Source organism: Phacochoerus africanus, chromosome 11, assembly GCF_016906955.1.
Source record: "Phacochoerus africanus isolate WHEZ1 chromosome 11, ROS_Pafr_v1, whole genome shotgun sequence".
Lineage (NCBI taxonomy): Eukaryota > Metazoa > Chordata > Mammalia > Artiodactyla > Suidae > Phacochoerus > Phacochoerus africanus.
Window position 1 is genome coordinate 102,219,924 of NC_062554.1, and position 19,748 is coordinate 102,239,671.

General features: G+C 39.0%; 2 protein-coding genes and 1 non-coding gene across 4 annotated transcripts in view; 2 read left to right on the forward strand and 1 right to left on the reverse strand.

Moving 5' to 3' along the window:
* Positions 1 to 18,110, reverse strand: part of CCDC146 (coiled-coil domain containing 146) — a 125,675-nt gene extending 107,565 nt beyond the window's left edge. Inside the window, exon 1 of the mRNA XM_047752028.1 lies at positions 17,987 to 18,110. The gene's annotated coding sequence lies outside the window, so the exon portion shown is untranslated. The remainder of the gene's footprint in view (positions 1 to 17,986) is intronic.
* LOC125112321 (U6 spliceosomal RNA) lies at positions 3,414 to 3,521 on the forward strand. The gene has a single exon (XR_007131114.1). It is a non-coding gene; the product is annotated as a U6 spliceosomal RNA (small nuclear RNA).
* Positions 18,111 to 18,407: 297 nt separating the features above from the next.
* The window catches only part of FAM185A (family with sequence similarity 185 member A), a 48,105-nt gene continuing 46,764 nt past the window's right edge, over positions 18,408 to 19,748 (forward strand). For both annotated transcript variants that reach the window (XM_047753313.1, XM_047753314.1), the window contains exon 1: positions 18,408 to 19,078. In XM_047753313.1, the coding sequence (XP_047609269.1) occupies positions 18,646 to 19,078 (433 nt within the window). In that variant the 5' untranslated portion in view covers positions 18,408 to 18,645. The remainder of the gene's footprint in view (positions 19,079 to 19,748) is intronic.

The window sequence follows — 19,748 nt, forward strand, 5'->3', positions numbered from 1 at the left end:
TTCTGCTTCCTCAATTTCTTAGTCCAGTGGCCACAGGCATGTCATTTAATCACTAATTCTCTTTCTTCCTCTCTAACATGGGAGTGACTGTTTTAACTCATTTTTCTGTTTCAACTCATTTTTGTTTCATAAAGAATATATGAGAGATTCTCATACTAAGTGAAGTCAGAAAGAGAAAGGCAAATACCATGTGACATCACTTATATGTGGAATCTAAAATATGGCACAGATGAGCCTGGCTACAGAACAGAAACAGACTCACAGACATAGAGAACAGGCTTGTGATTGCCAAGGGGGAGGGAGTGGGGAGGGGGAGGGAGTGGATAAGCAATGAGGTCCCACAGAACAGCACAGGGAACTAGATCCAGTCTCTTGGGATAAAACATGGTGGAAGATAATACGAGAAAAAGAATGCGTATACAAACATATAGACACATGGCTGGGTAACTTTGCTGTACAGCAGAAATGGACAGAACCTTGTAAATCAACTATAGCACATTTTTAAAAAAAATTTAAAAAAAGAGTATATGCAGATTAGATGTGATAATGGCTCTGGACTCCCAGCTTCCTCTCTGCTATCCCCAGTTTTCTGCCGCAGCCACACATGGACTTGTCTTCTTCCTCCTGCTACAGAAACACTTCATAAGTTCTGGCATGTGCTACCTATGAGGCACCAATGTCTGGTTCTATTTCTTTATGTGACATTAATAGTCGTGGATATTGTTTGGCCCTCCCCTCCTTTAACACAATGTTGTTAATGCCACAAAGCAGTTTTAAAAGAAAACCTATTGTTATTGAGGCATCACAACACTACATTTGGCAAGTAATCACAGTTTACTGTTTACATCTTCAAGGAGCTGGAAATGGTTTGGTGATACAGCTAGAGTTGTTTGTGTTAATAAGCTAAAATGTGTATGTTCTCTAGCCTGGGAACTTTCATGTGCTGCAGGTGTGGTCCTTTAAAAAAAATGCTAATAACTGAAATAGGTGTTGTGAAAGCATGGAGGCAGACAGTGGGTTACTAGGCACTGCACATTCCCCGCAGGCACCATCCTCAGGGAAAGTTCTGCTGTGAAGCAGCCCTGATTGGAAGGTTGGATGCTGAGAGCCTGAGCCAAGCAGTCCTAGGCTATGCTGTGGAGAAAGGACATGGTTATATGAGGCTTTCTAGAAGGGAGAGGACAGATATTGAGCTTTGACACAAAGGAAAAGGCAGTGAAGGAGATAAGTAAAGCTTGAGTCCCATTCCAGAAGAACACTGAACTCTTTTGTTCACACTTCATCTCAGGGCTAAAACATAGAGCCAAAATAGGAAGCTTCACAAGGAATAATTAAGCAATAAACATTGCAGGGTATGCCTTGTTTTGTAAGACACACCACTACTTCTTCTTCCCTAAAGCTAAAAAGGTGATCAGCACTTTGTTTTGATCTTGAACTCTTAAGGAAAACATTCCTGACAGTTATAAGAAGCGCATGCAACAAACCAAATACCCCATACATAGGGAACTTGGAGAATGGGGCAGGATACATAAATGATATCACTCTTTGAAGGTAAAATGACAAGACTTGCTTCAAGAAAGAGGTAGCAGGAAGCCACCACGCTGTCTTTCGATATTACTTGTCACTGAATGAGCAAATGTGTGCTTATTTGAGAGTAGCTGGGTATAATATAAAGTCAAACAAGGGATTTCTCTCCCAGCCCTACATAGAGTGTGGACATTCGCTTTCATAATTTAGCTCTTCTGACTCCCCTGGAAACATGATTACATCCTCCTTTCGCCAGAACCCACTGGTATAAAATATTAGTTATAGGACTGTTTCTATGGTAACTCAGAGGGAACAGCTTGGAGGAGGGGGAGTCTGTGACATCTAATTTTTTGTTTGTCTCCGTTTCCTATATTAAAAGACATGGAAATGTCAACATGAGGTTACAAAAACAGCAGTATTTAAAGTTGTATGGCAAGTGCCTCTTGGTCCTGTCAGTGTATCTGTGATTATATGTATATTTTCCTTTGGAGATAACATTAAAAGCCTACACTGAAGGCTATTCTTTCTGAGAGGCCTCCGGTCCACAATATAACAGTCTTAGAATATTGGGCAGCTAACCTGATATGCAGCCTGCACTTGATTCCGATCCACTTAATTCAACCACATCATCATCATCATAAGACGCTTTTTCGCATTTATTATGCTATTACTTATGTTTATTGTGCGTTGCATTTATTCATGTCTAGATATTTTATTCTCTGTACAGTTGTATAATACCCATTATTACTACATGAAGACAAGATCAGACTTGAAATATTTTTTTAAAGATATGGATACAGATTTTAGGTCATGTTTTTATTTATTTATTTATTTATTTTCTTTTTAGGACTGCATCTGCAGCATATGGAAGTTCCCCGGCTAAGGAGCCACAGCTGCCAGCTATACCGCAGCTCACCGCAACCAAGGATCCTTAACCCACTGAGCAAGGCCAGGGGTGGAACTCCTGTCCTCATGGATACTAGTCAGGTTTATAACCCACTGAGACACCATGGGAACTCTTTAGGTCATGTTTTAAAAGGCGGTAGAAAAGCTTTGTCATTCAAAGACCCAGCAGTTCAGACCGCAACTTCTTTCTGTTCCTGAAAAAAAGAAAGAAAAGGAAAAAAACCCTCTCAAAAAAGAATCCTGCCCAAAACCCCCAACTCTGGCACGGGAAAAATTAAAACCACTGCAATCAGTATGTATGGATAAAATCTGTTTCATAATCAAAGTGTTAAAGTAACAATGTGGCTTGGACCACCTATAGTGAAAGACACGCACACACATAAAAGAAATCAAAACTCTTGAGAGGAAGCTCCAAGTGCCTATCTCATCTTTAAAGTAAATGTTTACAGTACTAGGTAGTAAAGTCTTAAATTATGTGCACATGTAACCAATGAGGAACCAGTTTATTGCCCATGATCACAGAGAAACCAAGACTCTCACAAGAGGAGCTCCCTTCTCTAGGATGGAAAGATGCTGAGAGGGCTCTAGCCCTACTCCCAACTCATTTCATTGTTCTTTTGCCTCCTTTTGCATAACTCCCACCCCACGCACATATCCGAGAAAAGTTACTGATTCTTTCTTCAAAGCTTCATTTTACCCCCCTCGTTCTTATTACTCATTTCAAAGTGGGTGTAACAGACAGGGTTGTGGTGGGTGAGCATGATCCAAGTGGAAGAACTACCATGGAAACAGACTTGATTTTTGTCTCTAACATATCCTTCTGGCCACCCTCATCAACGTGCAGATGTACCTGCCTGGTGTTCACTCACCTGTGCACCTAATAAGAAAATTCATATGGTCCTTCATGATTTCAGCAAAGCTTTCCTCATATTGTTTCACTTAATCCTTAGAACAACCATGTTCCATAAGAATTATCTCCAGTGCTCGCTTTAGCAGCACACATACTAAAATTGGAACAACACAGAGAAGACTAGCAATGGCCCCGGTGCAAGGATGACACACAAATTCATGAAGTGTTCCATAGTTTTGCATCTGGGGTGGGGCTTAGAGGGAGCAAGAAGGAGTCAAATGTTCTGAGTGCACATGTGCGCGCACGCACACACACAGAGAATTATTACCTCTATTACATAGGCGAGGGAATTGAAAATTGGAGAATATAAACGGTGTGCTCAAGCTCACACAGCAATAGATGGCAGTACTTATGCAAATCTGTGTTCACTGGCTCCAAATCCCTTACCCTTTTCCATGATATTCTATACAGGTCATTTGCCATGGCCTTTACAAAGCCCTTTCTTCTAGGAGTCCACTAGTGGAAAACAGGATTAAGAATATAGGCAGGCTGTTGGAACACAACTTCTGTCCCTGCAAAGGTATAAGGCTAGTACCCCTTCAGCAAAGCGCAGGCCAGCACAGTGTAAATCAGTTTAAAACAAATTAATTCTAGTAGTGATTATTAGGCAGCCCATGGGCTATTGAACAATAGGCTATAGAATTTGTTGTTATAGTTACGAACCAAAGGAACGCCTTCACATACACAAAGTATGACAAGAAATGCTGAGCTTATGTCTGTAATAATTTACAGTCATTCTGCAAGTCCAATCAGGCTTCAAAAATTCAGAGTGCCTGAGAGGTCCTCTTGGTTTCCCTAGCAGTTTCTAAATAATTTTATAGCAAGCAGAGACTGAGTTCCAAAGCCCGTGGGAGGTATGGAATGCCCAAGTGTCTCTGAAGCTGACAGTCTTCCAGAAGGTCCATTAAACAGAGATTCTCCATGTTTGCTTGGAATCTAGAATCCTGACATTACAGGCCATTCCTCATTCTTGCTACAAAAATGTGCATGTTTTTTCAAATTCCATTATCTTTGCTGGAATTTTTTAAAAACGATAACAGAAAACACATTCATAACATTACGACACTAGTCTATCCTATTTAATTAAGCCATTGCCTTGCAAATCTCCTCTTTCATTTATACCTTTTCTCTTTCCCATACCATAGTCAATAGGAACTGTGGGTCTACACAGGTCTGTTTTCTTAGCAAAGATCTTCATGAAATATGGCCTATCACTGCCTCCCATCTGCAACAGCCCAGGATTTTCCCTCCTTCCTCCTCTTCCTCCCCCTCCTCCTGTTATTTCATCTAAGACTGGGATGAGTGGCTTTAACATTGTCTACCAGGATGACAGCACGCATTAATGGAAACGACTAATTTGGAAATTCCTCAGATTAGGCTTGAATCACATCCCTCCTCTTCCTATGTAAACTTGGGCAAGATGTTCAGTCTCTAAGTTAAGTTTCCTTAACTTCGAGACTGAACATGATTTAAGAGTTGTTATGAAGATTAAATGGTACAACACTAGTGAAGTCTTGACCCAGACCAACATAGAGTTCTCAGTAAATGGTAGCTTTCTCACCTCACTGCCTGATTCTTTTGCTTTTGTGAATAATATACCTTAAATTATTTTTATAGGGAACAAATAAACAGAGGTTAGCTTGAGGCTGGACAAATCATTTCAGGAATCTATTGTCTAGAAAAAGTGATCTGGGTCCTCTTTAGCATGATTTTGTCCCAAAGCTCTCCTTAGGATTTGGTGTGAGGGTCCTGGTTGACCTCATCTTCAAATCCCACTGTGAGATGGTTAAGTCTAGGATAAGAAAGACTATATAGGACACTGGGTACTGGAGAGGGAGAGAGGGAACAACTAAAATTTTTATAAGTCCTGAAAAGAATACGTATCAACTCTGAGTCAGGGAAGAACCAGCTTTAGACAATAAGTAAAGCAGGCAAATTTCCTTCTCCCTTGTCTAGAAATTTCATGGCCTCGTATGATTGCATGAGTATTTCCTGTTCTCAGTCTTCCTCTGGCCCTAGGCATAGCCCTACTTTTGTCTTCCTCTCCCCTGGCAGGGTCTCTTACTCAATTTCTTTCCTTCCTCTAAAAGCAAAGGTTCTTTATATTACTTATAGGGTTAGACAAATATTTAGCAAGCCAGCTGTCCTTCTTTACATTGGAAGAGGAAATTTAAAATAAAAATAAACAAAAACCCCTCTTTCTGAGCTAGGGAACTAGGAGAGGTGGTGAGGAAACAAGTTGCCATGGCAGCCTGTCCACCCAGGACCAGGCTCAGGAAATGCAACAGTGCAACTTGGACATTCAAGGACCTCAAAGGGAAAATGTTCCTCCTTCTCTACGTGGGACCTGGGAGAAGTAGCAAGGTTCCAGGGCCATCATAAACTCTGCGCTTTCATGTGATAAAACAGAGAAAACTAGGCAGAAAAGGCCCAAGAGAGGCCACAGAATGGAGTAGAAGAGGTGTTGAGGATGACTGGAGTGCTGTGCCTCAAGAGCCCTTGGTGTTATGATGAAAAGACATGGCTTCGGAAAGCTTTGTGGACCATACCACTGAGAGCCAAATGGGGATGCAGAATTCTCAGATGATGCAGGCATGGAGCCCATATCTTAGACCCAGGCAGATGTTTATCTCAGGAAGAGTCAGTGTGGTCAGACATCCACCATGGACAGACAGCCATTCTGAAGCCATAATGCTATCTTGTAACCCTGAACTTGAGTCTCATGCCCAGGAGAGGAAAAGAGAAACATAATTTTTATTAAAAAAAAAATTAGCTTTATTGAGGTATAATTTATGTTCAATAAAACTCACAATTTTAGGTGTACAATTTGATGAGGTTTTACAAACATTGACAGATGTGTAATCACTGGCAGATTCTCACAGCTCTGAAAAGTTCCTTTGTGCCCTTTATAGTCAGTGCCCCTTCTGTCCCCATTTCCTCCATCCCAGCCGTAAGGTTTCTGAGGTTCATCTACATTGCTGTGGATATCAGTATTTCATTTCTTTTATTGCTGAGTGCTATTCCATTACACAAAGATACCACCATTTATTTGCCATTCTCCAGTTGATAGATATTTAATTTCTTATTTTGGGGCTATAATGAATAAAATTGCTATGAACATTTGAATACAAGACTTCATAGGAATAAATGTTTTCATTTCTCTTGGATAAATACTGTGGAATTGCAGGGTCATATGGTAAATTATGTTTAATTCTATAAGCAACTTAAATTGTCTTCCAAAGTGGCTGTACCATTTTATATTCCAGTCAGCAAGGTATAAGAGTTCCCACTGCTCCATGTCCTTGTTAACATTTGATATTGTCAGTATTTTTAGTTTTAGCCATTTTGGTGGGTTTGTAGTGGTATCTAATTTAAATTTTTGTGGTTTTAATTTGCATTTCCATAATGACTTATTTTGTTAGGTATTTTTTTTATAAGCTTATTTGCCACTTACATATCTTCTTAGTTTGAGTATATTCTTTTTTGTGCTCATCAAAAAATCAGGTTTTCTTATCACTGTTGTAAGAGTACTTTGTGTGTTACAGCTACAAGTCCTTTATCAATATATTTCATATATATTTTCCCTCAATCTCTCTTCATTCTGAAGAGCAAAACTTCTGAATTTTGAGGAAATTCAATTTATCATTTTTTTATGGTTTATGCTTTTTGTATCTTAAGAAAACTTTGCCAAAATCAAGCTTAAAATATTCCCCCTTATGTTTTCTTCCAGAATGTTTATAATTTTAGCTCTTCTATTTGAATTTTTTATCTATTTTAAATTTTGTTGTATGATTTGAAGTAATGTGTTGATTTTTTGGGGGGGAATGGAGAGAATTTGTTGGAAAAAGCATCCTCTTCCCATTGTAGTATTATAATTATAGTAGCACTTTTTTCAAAAATTAACTAGCCAAATATGTATAGGTCTATTTTTATATTCTCTATTCTGCCCCATTGATTTATTTTTATTTTTTATTTTTTTGTCCTTTTGCTATTTCTTTGGGCCGCTCCCACAGCATATGGAGATTCCCAGGCTAGGGGTCGAATCGGAGCTGCAGCCACCGGCCTACGCCAGAGCCACAGCAATGCGGGATCCGAGCCGCGTCTGCAACCTACACCACAGCTCACGGCAACGCCGGATCGTTAACCCACTGAGCAAGGGCAGGGACCGAACTCTCAACCTCATGGTTCCTAGTCGGATTCGCCAACCACTGCGCCACAACGGGAACTCCCTGCCCCATTGATTTAAATGCCTGTTCTTATAGCCATACAATATTGTATTGATTATTGTACTTTATGGTAAGTCTTAAAATGAAGTAGTGTAAGTCCTCAAACTTAGATCTTTTTAAAAAATTATGGCTATGCTAGGTACTTTACATTTCCATATACGTTTTAGAAGGAGCTTGTCAATTTCTCTTTATTTTTGTCAATTTCTATTTTTTAAAAACCCTGCTAGAAGTTTGGGCAATGGATTGATACATTAATGTGGAGTGATATGCAAAGTTAACATTGAGTTCTTATTTTCCTTGAATATGGTATTTCTCTCCACCTAGTTAGAAAGTCTTCAATTTCTCTCAGCAATGTCTTAACGGATTTCAGAAAATCAGTCCTGCTTATATTTCATTAAATTTATCCCTAAATAGTTCACATGTTGTATGTTGTTGTGTGTAAATGGTACTGTTTAAAAATTTCAAATTCCAAATGCCATTTTAGTCCTTAGAAATAGAATCGATTTTTGTTATTGACTTTGTACCTTGCAACCTTGTCAACTTTTTAATTAATTCAGTTAGCTTTCTATAATATTCCTTAGAATTTTCTACTTAGATGATCATGGTATCTGCAAATGAAGACAACTCTACTTCTTTCTGTCCAGTGTAGATTCTTTTTATTTCCTTAGCATTGGATAGGACCTCCAGAACAATAAATTGGTGAGAGGGAACAACTTTGCCCTGTTTCAGATCCTAAGGGGAAAAAGCATTCAGTCTTTTATGGTTAAGTATGGTGTCAAATGTTAAGTTTTTCATAGGTAGAGGAAATTCTGTCTCTTCCAAGTTTGTGGAGAGTTTTTTTAAATCAGGAATGGGTATTAAATTTTGCCAAATTTTTGGATTTTTTTTAACCCAGTAAAATGATCATATTTTCCAAGTGATAGGAACAACTTTAATATCTTCATGTAAAAAAATGTACCTCAGCTGACACCCTGCATGATTTATAAAAACTGAGTTGAAAAAGGGCATAGGCCTAAATATAAAACCTAAAAGTAAAAAACTTCTAGAAGAAAATCTTTGCAAACTTACTTTGGGAAAAAAAAAATATATATATATTTTTTTAAGATAGGACACAAAACCACAAACCATAAAAAAAAAAAAAACTGGAATTTTTTTTTTTTGGTCTTTTTAGGACTGCACCCATGGCATATGGAAATTCCCAGGCTAGGGGTCGAATCAGAGCTGTAGCTGGCCTACACCACAGCCACAGCAATGCCAGATCCAAGTCGTGTCTGTGACCTACACCACAGCTCACAGCAATGGTGATGCCAGATTCTCAACCCACTAAGCGAGGCCAGGGATCAAACCCATGTCCTCATGGATACCAGTCAGGTTCATTACCACTGAGCCATGACAGGAGCTCCTGGACTTTTCCAAATTTAAAATAAATGTGCTCTTCAGAGGAAAGTATATTAGGAAAATAAACGCAAGAGTAATAGGTAGGAAGAAAATGTGTGCAAATAATTTATCTGACAAAACATGTATCAAGAATATATAAAGAAATCTCAAAACCTAATAGGAAATCAAACAACCAGGAGTTCCTTTGTGATGCGGTGGGTTAAAGATTGGGTGTTGTCATTGCAGTGGCTTGGGTTACTGCTGTGGTAAGAGTTTGATCCGTAGCTTGGCAATTTCCATATGCCGCGGGCATGGCCAAAAAGAAAAATAAAAAATAAAGAACTAAAGAAATTAAAAAGACCAATTAAAAAATGGGCAAAATATTTGAACAGATATTTCACCCAAGAAGACATACAAATAACAAATAAGAATGAAAATATGTTCACTCCATGGAAAGGCAAATCAAAATCACAATGAGATGCAACTAAACACCTATTAGAGTGTTTTATTTTTCTTTTTATGGCCATACCTATAGCACATGGAAGTTCCAGGGGTAGGGGTCGAATCAGAGCTGCTGCTGCTGACCTATGCCACAGCCACAGCAACACAGGATCTGAGCCACATCTGCGACCTATGCCACAGCTTGTGGCAACACTGGATCCTTAACAACTCACTGTGTGAGGCCAGGGGTCAAATCCACCAAGTGTGAAAACATGGAGTAACTGGAACTCTTGCATATTGCTAGTGGGAATGAAAAGTTGTATAGCTCCTTTGGAAAACAATTTATATATTTCTTAAGTTAAACATGCATTTACCAAATAACCCAGCCATCCCTCACTCACATGTATTTATTTAAGAGAAATGAAGAACATATATCCATTCAAAAACTGTACACGAATGTTTATATTGGCTTTATTCATATTAACCCAAAACTGGAAACAAACCAAATATCAACCTATGGATCTATAAACAAACTGTGGTACATTCATACAGTGGAATTAAACTCAAAAATAAAAAGGAATAAACTACTGAAACATATAACAGGGAGGAATCTCAAATACATTATATGAAGTTAAATGGCTATGTAATATATGATTCCATTTAGTCATTATATGAATTTCTGGAAAAGGCAAAAAGTATAGGGGCAGATACTGGATCACTGATTGCCAGGCCCTGAATGTTGAGGGACAAATATTGATTTCAAAGGGATATGAAGGAACTTTAGGCAATAATAGAAAAGTTCTGTATCTTGATTGTCATGGTGGTTACATGACTATTATTTGCAAGAATTCATAGAGCTGTACAACTTAAAGGGTGATTTTTTTCTATGTGTAAATTACACCTCAATAAACTTGACTTTAAAACAAAGCAAACAAAAAGAACTAAACCTACACAGATTGCTAAAACTGTAAACTATTATAAACAAACAAACAAAAAAATCCAAAAATAACCAAAGAGGAAAAGCAGGTTTTCCACAAAGGAACTAAATTAGACAGAAAACTTCTCATTAGCAAAAACTGTACTTCTTCAAAGTATTGAGAGACAGTAATTATCAACTGAATTGTTATTTATAAAGTAAAAACATTTTCAGACAATGTATAAAGAGATTACTCTGAGACTATTATTGAATATATATAATGGATGTACTTTGGTAAAAAAAAATCTAGAGAGAAATGTAGGCAGAGCTTCCTTGCCTACCCGCCTGCATCTCTCACAAACATCCTATCCTAACAAATCTATTTCTTGCCTATTAAACAAACAAACAAAAAAAGAAGTCTAGAAGGAAAAGAGATGAGCAAATAAATTGGTAGGTATTGCTAAATTTAAATAAGCATTAAATATAGCAACAATAATAATAACTAATGTGGCTTCAAAAATAAGGTGAAATTAAAATACACAAGGCAATAAATGACATGGAAGGGGGGAAAGACTGATGTTAAATAATTTTATTGTTTGAGAGGAAGATGCAGATATTGATTGATGTTTGCTAAGTCAAGTGAGTATGTGAAAAATTTAAGGATAATGATTAATTAGAAGAAAAGACAATAGCCTTTCAAATTACTATAGTGGAAAAAGGTAAACAAAGAAAAACATTTTAAACTAAAGATATGACTGGAGAAAAAGTAACAGCAACAATGAAAAGAGGCAAAAAAGGCAAGGTTAATAAAAAACACAAGATGGTAAGAAAAAGTATAAGTGTAAAAATAATTACAAAAAAGTAAGTGGATTAAATTGACCTGTTGAGATAGATTCTCAAGTTGGATTTAAAATATCTATCTGTATTCTGTTTATAAGAGACAAGGCCCAAATATTATGTCACAGGGTTGAAGTTAGATCAAAATATTATTATTAGGAGTTCCCGTCGTGGCGCAGTGGTTAACGAATCCGACTAGGAACCATGAGGTTGTGGGTTCGATCCCTGCCCTTGCTCAGTGGGTTAACGATCCGGCATTGCCCTGAGCTGTGGTGTAGGTTGCAGACGCGGCTCAGATCCCGCGTTGCTGTGGCTCTGGTGTAGGCCGGTGGCTGCAGCTCCGATTCGACCCCTAGCCTGGGAACCTCCATATGCCGCGGAAGCGGCCCAAGAAATAACAAATAGACAGAAAAAATTATTATTAGATAAAAATATGCATCAAGTCAGAAGGCAGTATTAGAGATAATGAAGGTCATTATTTAATGATAAAAAATTTTATTAGGAAGCAATCTTAATCTCGATCCCATACATAACCAACAGCATAGCCTCGAAATATACAAAATGTAAATGGAATTTCTACTCAAAGAATACATTGATGCTACTGCTGTGTAAATGGTTATAACACAATTGCTTCCTTTTAGAAATGGAACAAAGCATTAGTAAATACAAGAACTCTAGCCTGAAGTAAGCTTTCAAAGTTTTTCTGTTATAATTAAGCTCTGTTTGCAATAAATATTATCTTAGACACACACGCAAATAAATATTGCTCTAATGTATGAGGTGCTCACATCCCCTCACCTTGAAAATCTTCTTTAGATATTTGTAAATTAGGCAACTTCTAAATTGTTTAAAGTAGGGAAAATTTGACCATGTCAAATAACAAACTTCTTCCTGTACATCATCTGCATGGAAACAATATGTAGATTTCAAATGGGCTACCCTACATATTCACTAAATATTTCTTAGTATTGTCAGTTATTAGTTATTATTAAGATTTCATAAAAATAATAATAGTCATAGATACATTTATTTCAAAAATTTATAATTAAGAAGTTAGCAAATTCCTAGGGTTTCCCCCACTTAAGCTGAATTCCAGAATACTTTCTTTAGGTTACATTTTTCTGCAAACTCTCTCATGCCCTCTGCTGTCCACTTATTGAATATTCATTATTAAATTAAGTAAAATATTCATAGGCATTTAGATAGTAAGAAATCCTCTACCTATTTCATTACTTGAAATCCTCTACCTATTTAATTATGAGTCAGTCTCAGAAAACAAAATATGCTAAGAAAGAAATGCATTTAAGTTTTTTATTATAAATGTAATACATGTGCAGATGACATGATACTATATACAGAAAACCCTAAGGACTCCACACAAAAACTACTCAGACTGATCAACAAATTCATCAAATTATCAGGATACAAGATTAACAGTCAGAAATCAGTTGCATTTCTGTATACTAATAATGAAGTATTAGAAAAGAAATATAAAAATACAATACCTTTTAAAATCACACCCCAAAAAATTACATACCTGGGAATAAACCTGACCAAGGAGGTGAAAGACATATATGCTGATAACTATAAAACATTAATCAATGAAATTAAAGAAGATTCAAAGAAATGGAAAGATATTCCATACTCCCGGGTTGGAAGAATTAATATCATAAAAATGGCCATACTACCTAAAGCAATCTACAGATTCAATGCAACCCCTATAAAATTACTCATGACATTTTTCACAGAACTATAACAAACAATCCAAAAATTGATATAGAACCATAAAAGACCCAGAATCGCCAAAAGCAATCCTGAGGAACAAAAACCAAGCAGGAGGCATAACTTTCCCAGACTTCAGGCAATATTACAAAGCCACTGTAATCAAGACAGTGTGGTGCTGGTACCAAAACAGACATACAGACCAATAGAACAGAATAGAGAACCCAGAAATAAACTCAGACACCTATGGTCAATTAATCTTCAACAAAGGAGGCAAGAATATAAAATGGGAAAAAGCTAGTCTTTTCAGCAAGTGGTGCTGGGAAACCTGGACAGCCGCATGTAAATCAGTGAAACTGGAACACACCCTTATACCATGCACAAAAATAAACTCAAAATGGCTTAAAGACTTAAATATAAGACGAGACACTGTCAAACTCCTAAAAGAGAACATAGGCAAAACATTCTCTGACATCAACCTTACGAATGTTTTCTTAGGTCAATCTCCCAAGACAACAGAAATAAAAGCAAAAATAAACCAATGGGACCTAATCAAACTGACAAGCTTTTGTACAGAAAAAGGAAAGCATAAAAAACCTCCAAAATGACAACCTATGGAAAGGGAGAAAATAGTTTCAAATGATGCGACAGACAAGGGCTTAATTTCTAAAGTGTGCAAACAACTTTTACAACTCAACGGAAAAAAAAAAAAAAACCAGTTGATAAATGGGCAGAAGACCTGAATAGACATTTCTCCAAAGAAGATATACAGATGGCCAACAGGCACATGAAAAAATGCTCAACATCACTGATTATTAAAGAAATGCAAATCAAAACTACTATGAGGTACCACCTCACACCTGTCAGAATGGCCATCATTAACAAGTCAGCAAATAGCAAATGCTGGAGAGGGTATGGAGAAGAGGGTACCCTCCTACATTTTTGGTGGGAATGTAAATTGGTACAACCACTATGGAAAACAGTACGAAGGTACCTCAGAAAACTAAATAGAGAACTACCATATGACCCAGCAATCACACTCTTGGGCATATATCCAGACAAAACTTTCCTTGAAAAAGATACATGCACCAGTATGTACACTGCAGCACTATTCATAAAAGCCAAGACATGGAAACAACCTAAATGTCCATTGACAGATTAATGGATTAAGAAAATGTGATATATATACACAATGGAATACTCTCAGCCATAAAAAAGAACAAAATAATGTCATTTGCAGCAACATGGATGGAACTAGAGACTCATACTAAGTGGAGTAAGTCAGAAAGAGAAAGACAAATACCATATTATATCACATAACTGGAATCTAATGTACTGCACAAATGAGCCTTTCCACAGAAAAAAAACTCATGGACTTGGAAAACAGACTTGTGGTTGCCAAGGGTGAAGGGGACAGAGTGGGATGGACTGGGAATCTGGGGTTAATAGATGCAAACTATTGCATTTGGAGTGGATAAGCAATGAGATCCTGCTGTTTAGGACAGGGAAATATATCTAGTCACTTATGATGGAACATGATGTAGGATAATGTGAGAAAATGTATGTAAATGTGTGTGACTGGGTCACTTTGCTATACAGTAGAAATGGATAGAACACTAAACCAACTATAATGGAAAAAAATAAAAAACATTAAAAAATGTAATACATGTTCATTGTTGAAGAAACAAAAAATGAAATAATTCATCTCATTACTCAGAGATAACTACTGATATCAAGTTATGTATTTCTCCCTATAATTGCTCCTGTGGAATATATTTTTAAATATAATTTTATATTGAAATTACCATTATTATTATTATTACAGAATTGTGATCATACTATGCACATGACTTGGTATGCTACTCAGGTCATTTAATATTACTATGAGATAATAGCACACAAAATGTATTGGTCTCTGCCCTGGGCTCCTACAAAGGGCTCCTGAAAACCTCATAATTTCCTAAATCTTTTGTGTGCATGAAGTGCCTTTGGGTGGACTCTTGGATGAGGGCTGGTCACAAGAAAAAATAAGACACAATTAGAAGCTGGGAATCTACATCCCTGTCCTCCAATCTCTTGGGAAGGAAGGAGGACTGAAAATATAGTTAATTGTTGATCATGTCTATATGTTGCAGCTTCCATAAAAATCCCACTGATCTGGAGTTTGGAGAGCTTCCTGGCTGCTGAACACATCTACACCAGAGGGTGACACAGCCACACCAGAGGGTGACACATCCCAACTCCCCAGGGACAGAAGCTCCTGCAGTCCAGACCCTCCCTTGCCTCGCACTCTGCATCTCTTCCATCTGGTAGTGCATCTGTATCCTTTATCAAATCCTTTGGGAAGGTGATAAACTTAAATGTTTTCCTGAGCTCTGTGAGCGCCCCTAGCAAATTAATTGAACCTGGGAAGGTCAGCCGTGGAAATCTCCAATTTGTAGCCAAATTGGATAGAAGTTGTCAGTAATCTGAAGACCTACTAGTGATTGGCATCTGAAGTGGATGGGAGCAGTTTGTTGGAACTGAGCCCTGATCTGTGGAATCTGACGTTAGTATCAAACTTAGTTAAATTCTAGGACACCGAGCTGGTGTCACTTGTTGTGGGGGAAAACCTCCACACATTTGGTGACTGGAAGTGTCAGAAGTGAAGTTACATGAGTAAAGGAGACATATATAGAAAGAAAATTGTGGGGTTTTCCTTACAGTTATGTCAAGGAAGATTTCCCATATCATTGAATAATCTTCAAAATAGAATTTTAAGTTGATGTATAATATTCCAGATGTATACTAATTCATGTAACAACCTCCTATTTTTGGACTTTTAAACTGCTTCAATTCTTTATTGTCATAAGTAACCCTATAAAACAAAATTCCTCGAACTAAGTTTTCATGAATATCCCTAATTTTATGCTTACGTTAAATTCTAAAAAGGACAATTTCCAGGTCATTGATACACATTTATTTAAGGTGCTTTATGCATATTGCTAAACTGAACTCTTTTAATAACTTACACCCTTATCATGTGTATATGTTATGACCACAGGAATGGCTATTTAAAAGCTGAAGGTATAAAAATATCTTACAAGTAAATTCTCTGCATTTTAAACCCAGATGGTCTGAAAAGTAATTTTTCAGTGATTTTCTCTCATGTTATTTTGTATATTTGAAAATAGTAAAGCAATGATTTTGCCACATAAACAGTTATTGTTCAGTTGCCAATTCCACTAACTTGGTTTGTATAAGAAAAGGAAAAATTATCATGGAAACAAAATTATCTATTGGAGTTCCTATTTAATGTAAAAATATTTGGCATGTGTACAACAAATTTGAGTGTATTCTCAACTTTCTTAAACCAATGCCTTTTTCAAAAGTTAGTTCCATGTGTTTTCATTAAAAAGACAGTTTGAAGAGTAGTTTGAATAATGATGACCAAATAAAACACAAAGCTGGGAGTTCCCGTCGTGGCGCAGTGGTTAACGAATCCGACTAGGAACCAGGAGGTTGCGGGTTCGGTCCTTGCTCAGTGCGTTAACGATCCGGCGTTGCCCTGAGCTGCGGTGTAGGTTGCAGACGCGGCTCGGATCCCGCGTTGCTGTGGCTCTGGCGTAGGCCGGTGGCTACAGCTCCGATTCAACCCCTAGCCTGGGAACCTCCATATGCCGCGGGAGCGGCCCAAGAAATAGCAACAACAGCAACAACAAAAAAAGGCGAAAGACAAAAAAAAAAAAACAAAACACAAAGCTAAGAACTAGTAGTATTCACTGGGAACTTAATACTAAATAAAGCTAAAAGCTTGCACCTATTGTGAGCCTTCACAAGGTGAAAGGAAGGACTGGGGCGTAAAGGAAAAAGGATAGGATAACTTAAGGAAAACAGTGAATTTTTAAAAAGGTAATGGCTAGCAAAGAACCCTGTGACTTGAGCCCATGAGGACGTTAGCCCATCTCTCTATCACTGTAACTGCCAGTAATTCTGGTCATTGCACTTGACCAAGGACTTCAATTTTTAAGGCATTCAGTTTCAGCTCTTGCATTTTACTGAATGTCGCTGTTTGCAGTGTATCTTTGCTGAATAATTTAGGGAATAATTTGTAGGAGGAGGAAGGGGCACAGAGAGAGAGCGATAGATAGAAAGGAGGAAATATATCTTTCCTCATTTTTAAAATTGCCCACCGAATAATAAACGGTAAAGCAGACCTCACAGAGTCATTTAGCACAATCCTTCTTCACCTAAAGCTAAAGAAATAGAGGTAGGTAACAGACAATGGCAGAGCCAGGAAAATAACGAGTTTCGTACTCTTCCCATTGCACTGTGTTGACTCACTCCGTGTCTCTCTCTCTCAGTCTCGTATTTTTAGTCCTAAAACTGAGGATCTTTTGTAGTCAAAGAGAACAATGCTGCTGTCAACACCAGTCCTGATCTCTCAGATTTTTCTTGGTAACTTAGCGTATATGCTATAAAATAAAAATACTGTAATTTATTTATTTATTTATTTATTTTTTGTCTTTGTTGTTGCTATTTCTTGGGCCGCTCCCGCGGCATATGGAGGTTCCCAGGCTAGGGGTTGAATCGGAGCTGTAGCCACCGGCCTACGCCAGAGCCACAGCAACGCGGGATCCGAGCCGCGTCTGCAACCTACACCACAGCTCAGGGCAACGCCGGATCGTTAACGCACTGAGCAAGGTCAGGGACCGAACCCACAACCTCATGGTTCCCAGTCGGATTCGTTAACCACTGCGCCACGACGGGAACTCCCAAAGTACTGTAATTTAGACAACAGTTTGGTAGCCAATGCATCGTGTTCACACCCATTATCTCATTTGATCCCTACAAAAACCCTTTGAGGCAAGGCAAGGGAGGTATTATTGGCCTCATTTTAAGAACCAGCAGTTAAAACCCATAGACATTCAATGACTGGCCTAAAATCACTTAGAGTCAGGAAGGGGAAGGAATTCTAATGCTATCCCTACATTTGCTATAAAATATGGAGTTTCCTCAATAAACACTAATCTGGTCTTTACCCTCTTGAGGAGAGATTCTCCGTTCAGGGTACCGCGCACGAGTTCAGTGAGGTCTAGATCTAACCACTCACTGAGGATAATGCTATTTTGATCTTGTTCTCACCTTTAAAAGCGCAGTTTCTTACCACTTCCCTTGGTTTTGATCCTTATTTAAATTCCTATTTTTTTCTGTGGGTATGGCCTCCTGGGTCTCACTCCAAAACTCCACCCTCTCCAAAGAAATCGCGTCCTCGGTATCCAAGGAAACCATACAGCCTTGCCCATCTTGCGCCTTCTACGCTTTCCATTGGCCAGTTGGATTCTTGTGTGGATTTCCCCTCCCCCCCGCCCCCAGTCCCTCCAATGGCTAATGGGCTTGATGGAAAGGGCGCATGCCTTCCCAGTCCAATCTAACACCAGCTCTTACTACGCTCACAGCTCTGCGCATTGCCTCCTGGGACATGTAGTTTATAAGTTGCAGGAGCCCTCCGACGGCTGTCCTCCATTAGAACTACCTATCCCATTGGCCTTTGCGAAAGGGGAGGAGTAGGCGAGGAATCCCCGGTCACTGTGATACTTAGAACTTTCAAATTCCAATTTGCCGCCAAGGTGTGTGCAGCTGAGGTTTAAGCTGCTGAGGGAAGTGGGCGGCCTTGCCCTTGCGTCAGCAGACCCTCTTTAAGGTCTACGTTCTGACTTGAGCCGGCACAGTGGCCGGGTACACTGGCTGCGGAGAGACTGGCCTGTGACAGGTGATCCTGGGGAGCGTGAGTGGGGCGCGCCATGTTCGCCCTCCGCTGGGGATGGGGGCTGGGCTGCCTCCGGCTCTGTCAGCTGCGAGCATGGGCCCCTGAGGCCTCAGTGCCCTGGGCGTGTGGGGCTTGTCAAGCCCGGATGTACGGCTCAGGTGGGTCCAAGCCCGAGGTCTCTCCGTCTGGCCCCGCGCGCCCGAGTCTGAAAGAGTGGGAGCTGCTGGTGAGCCCCTTCGGTCGGCTGCGGGCACGGCTTCCATGCCACCTGGCCGTGAAGCCCCTGGACCCCATCGCCCACCCGGACAGCAACCGCGTGCTGGTGGCGGTGAGTGGAGTGGAGGGCGCGGCGCAGGCCGTGGCCGGCCTGCAGGTGACATACGACGAGGCGCAGAAGGAGGTGATCATCGTGTCCGACGTCATCGATCCCCAGGCGTCCGTGGAAGTGAGCGCGCCCCTGATGTTTGGCAAGTGAAGTTAAAACTGGTTTGGGTCCCAGGGCACACGTAGCGCTATCTTGAATTAGGCCGACGTGCAGTTTTAATTGGTTTTTTGGATATGACTTTCCAACGTAATTTACTATTTTCCCCTTCGGAAGGGAAGATGCCCTTTTTTTTTTCTATTTTGGGAATTAGGTACTCAATTACAGCAATTTTATAAATTGAATGGAAAGATGAATATCTAAGTAACATTTGTGGAAGCCCTTATATTCTCCTTTGGCACTTTGTATCTATTTCTGTCACTGCACTTTGTCAATAATGAAGTTTTTTTTCAGGGTTAGATTATCTTGATCTATTCACTGGCAAGCAGTCCACCTGCATTTCCCCTTGCTCACCGTCTGGGGTCTCTGTCTCAGAACAGCCTTGTCTGTATGTTCCATTTAACCCAGACCGAGTGTTTGGTTTCTAACAAGCACTCAGCTTCTTATTGAAAACGTCACCGTTCATTTTGGCCTAAATAAATTTTCTGTTAGTAACAGGCTTTGAAGAAAGAACACATAGTAAGACTGCCTGGGAAACTTGTGTATAGTATGCAGCACTTTTCTAGGAAAATATTCCCAGGCTTACTGCCTTCCTGGGACTGAAGGAAGATTTTGACCATGATCATAATAGCAGCTAACACTTAAGAGAATCTCTT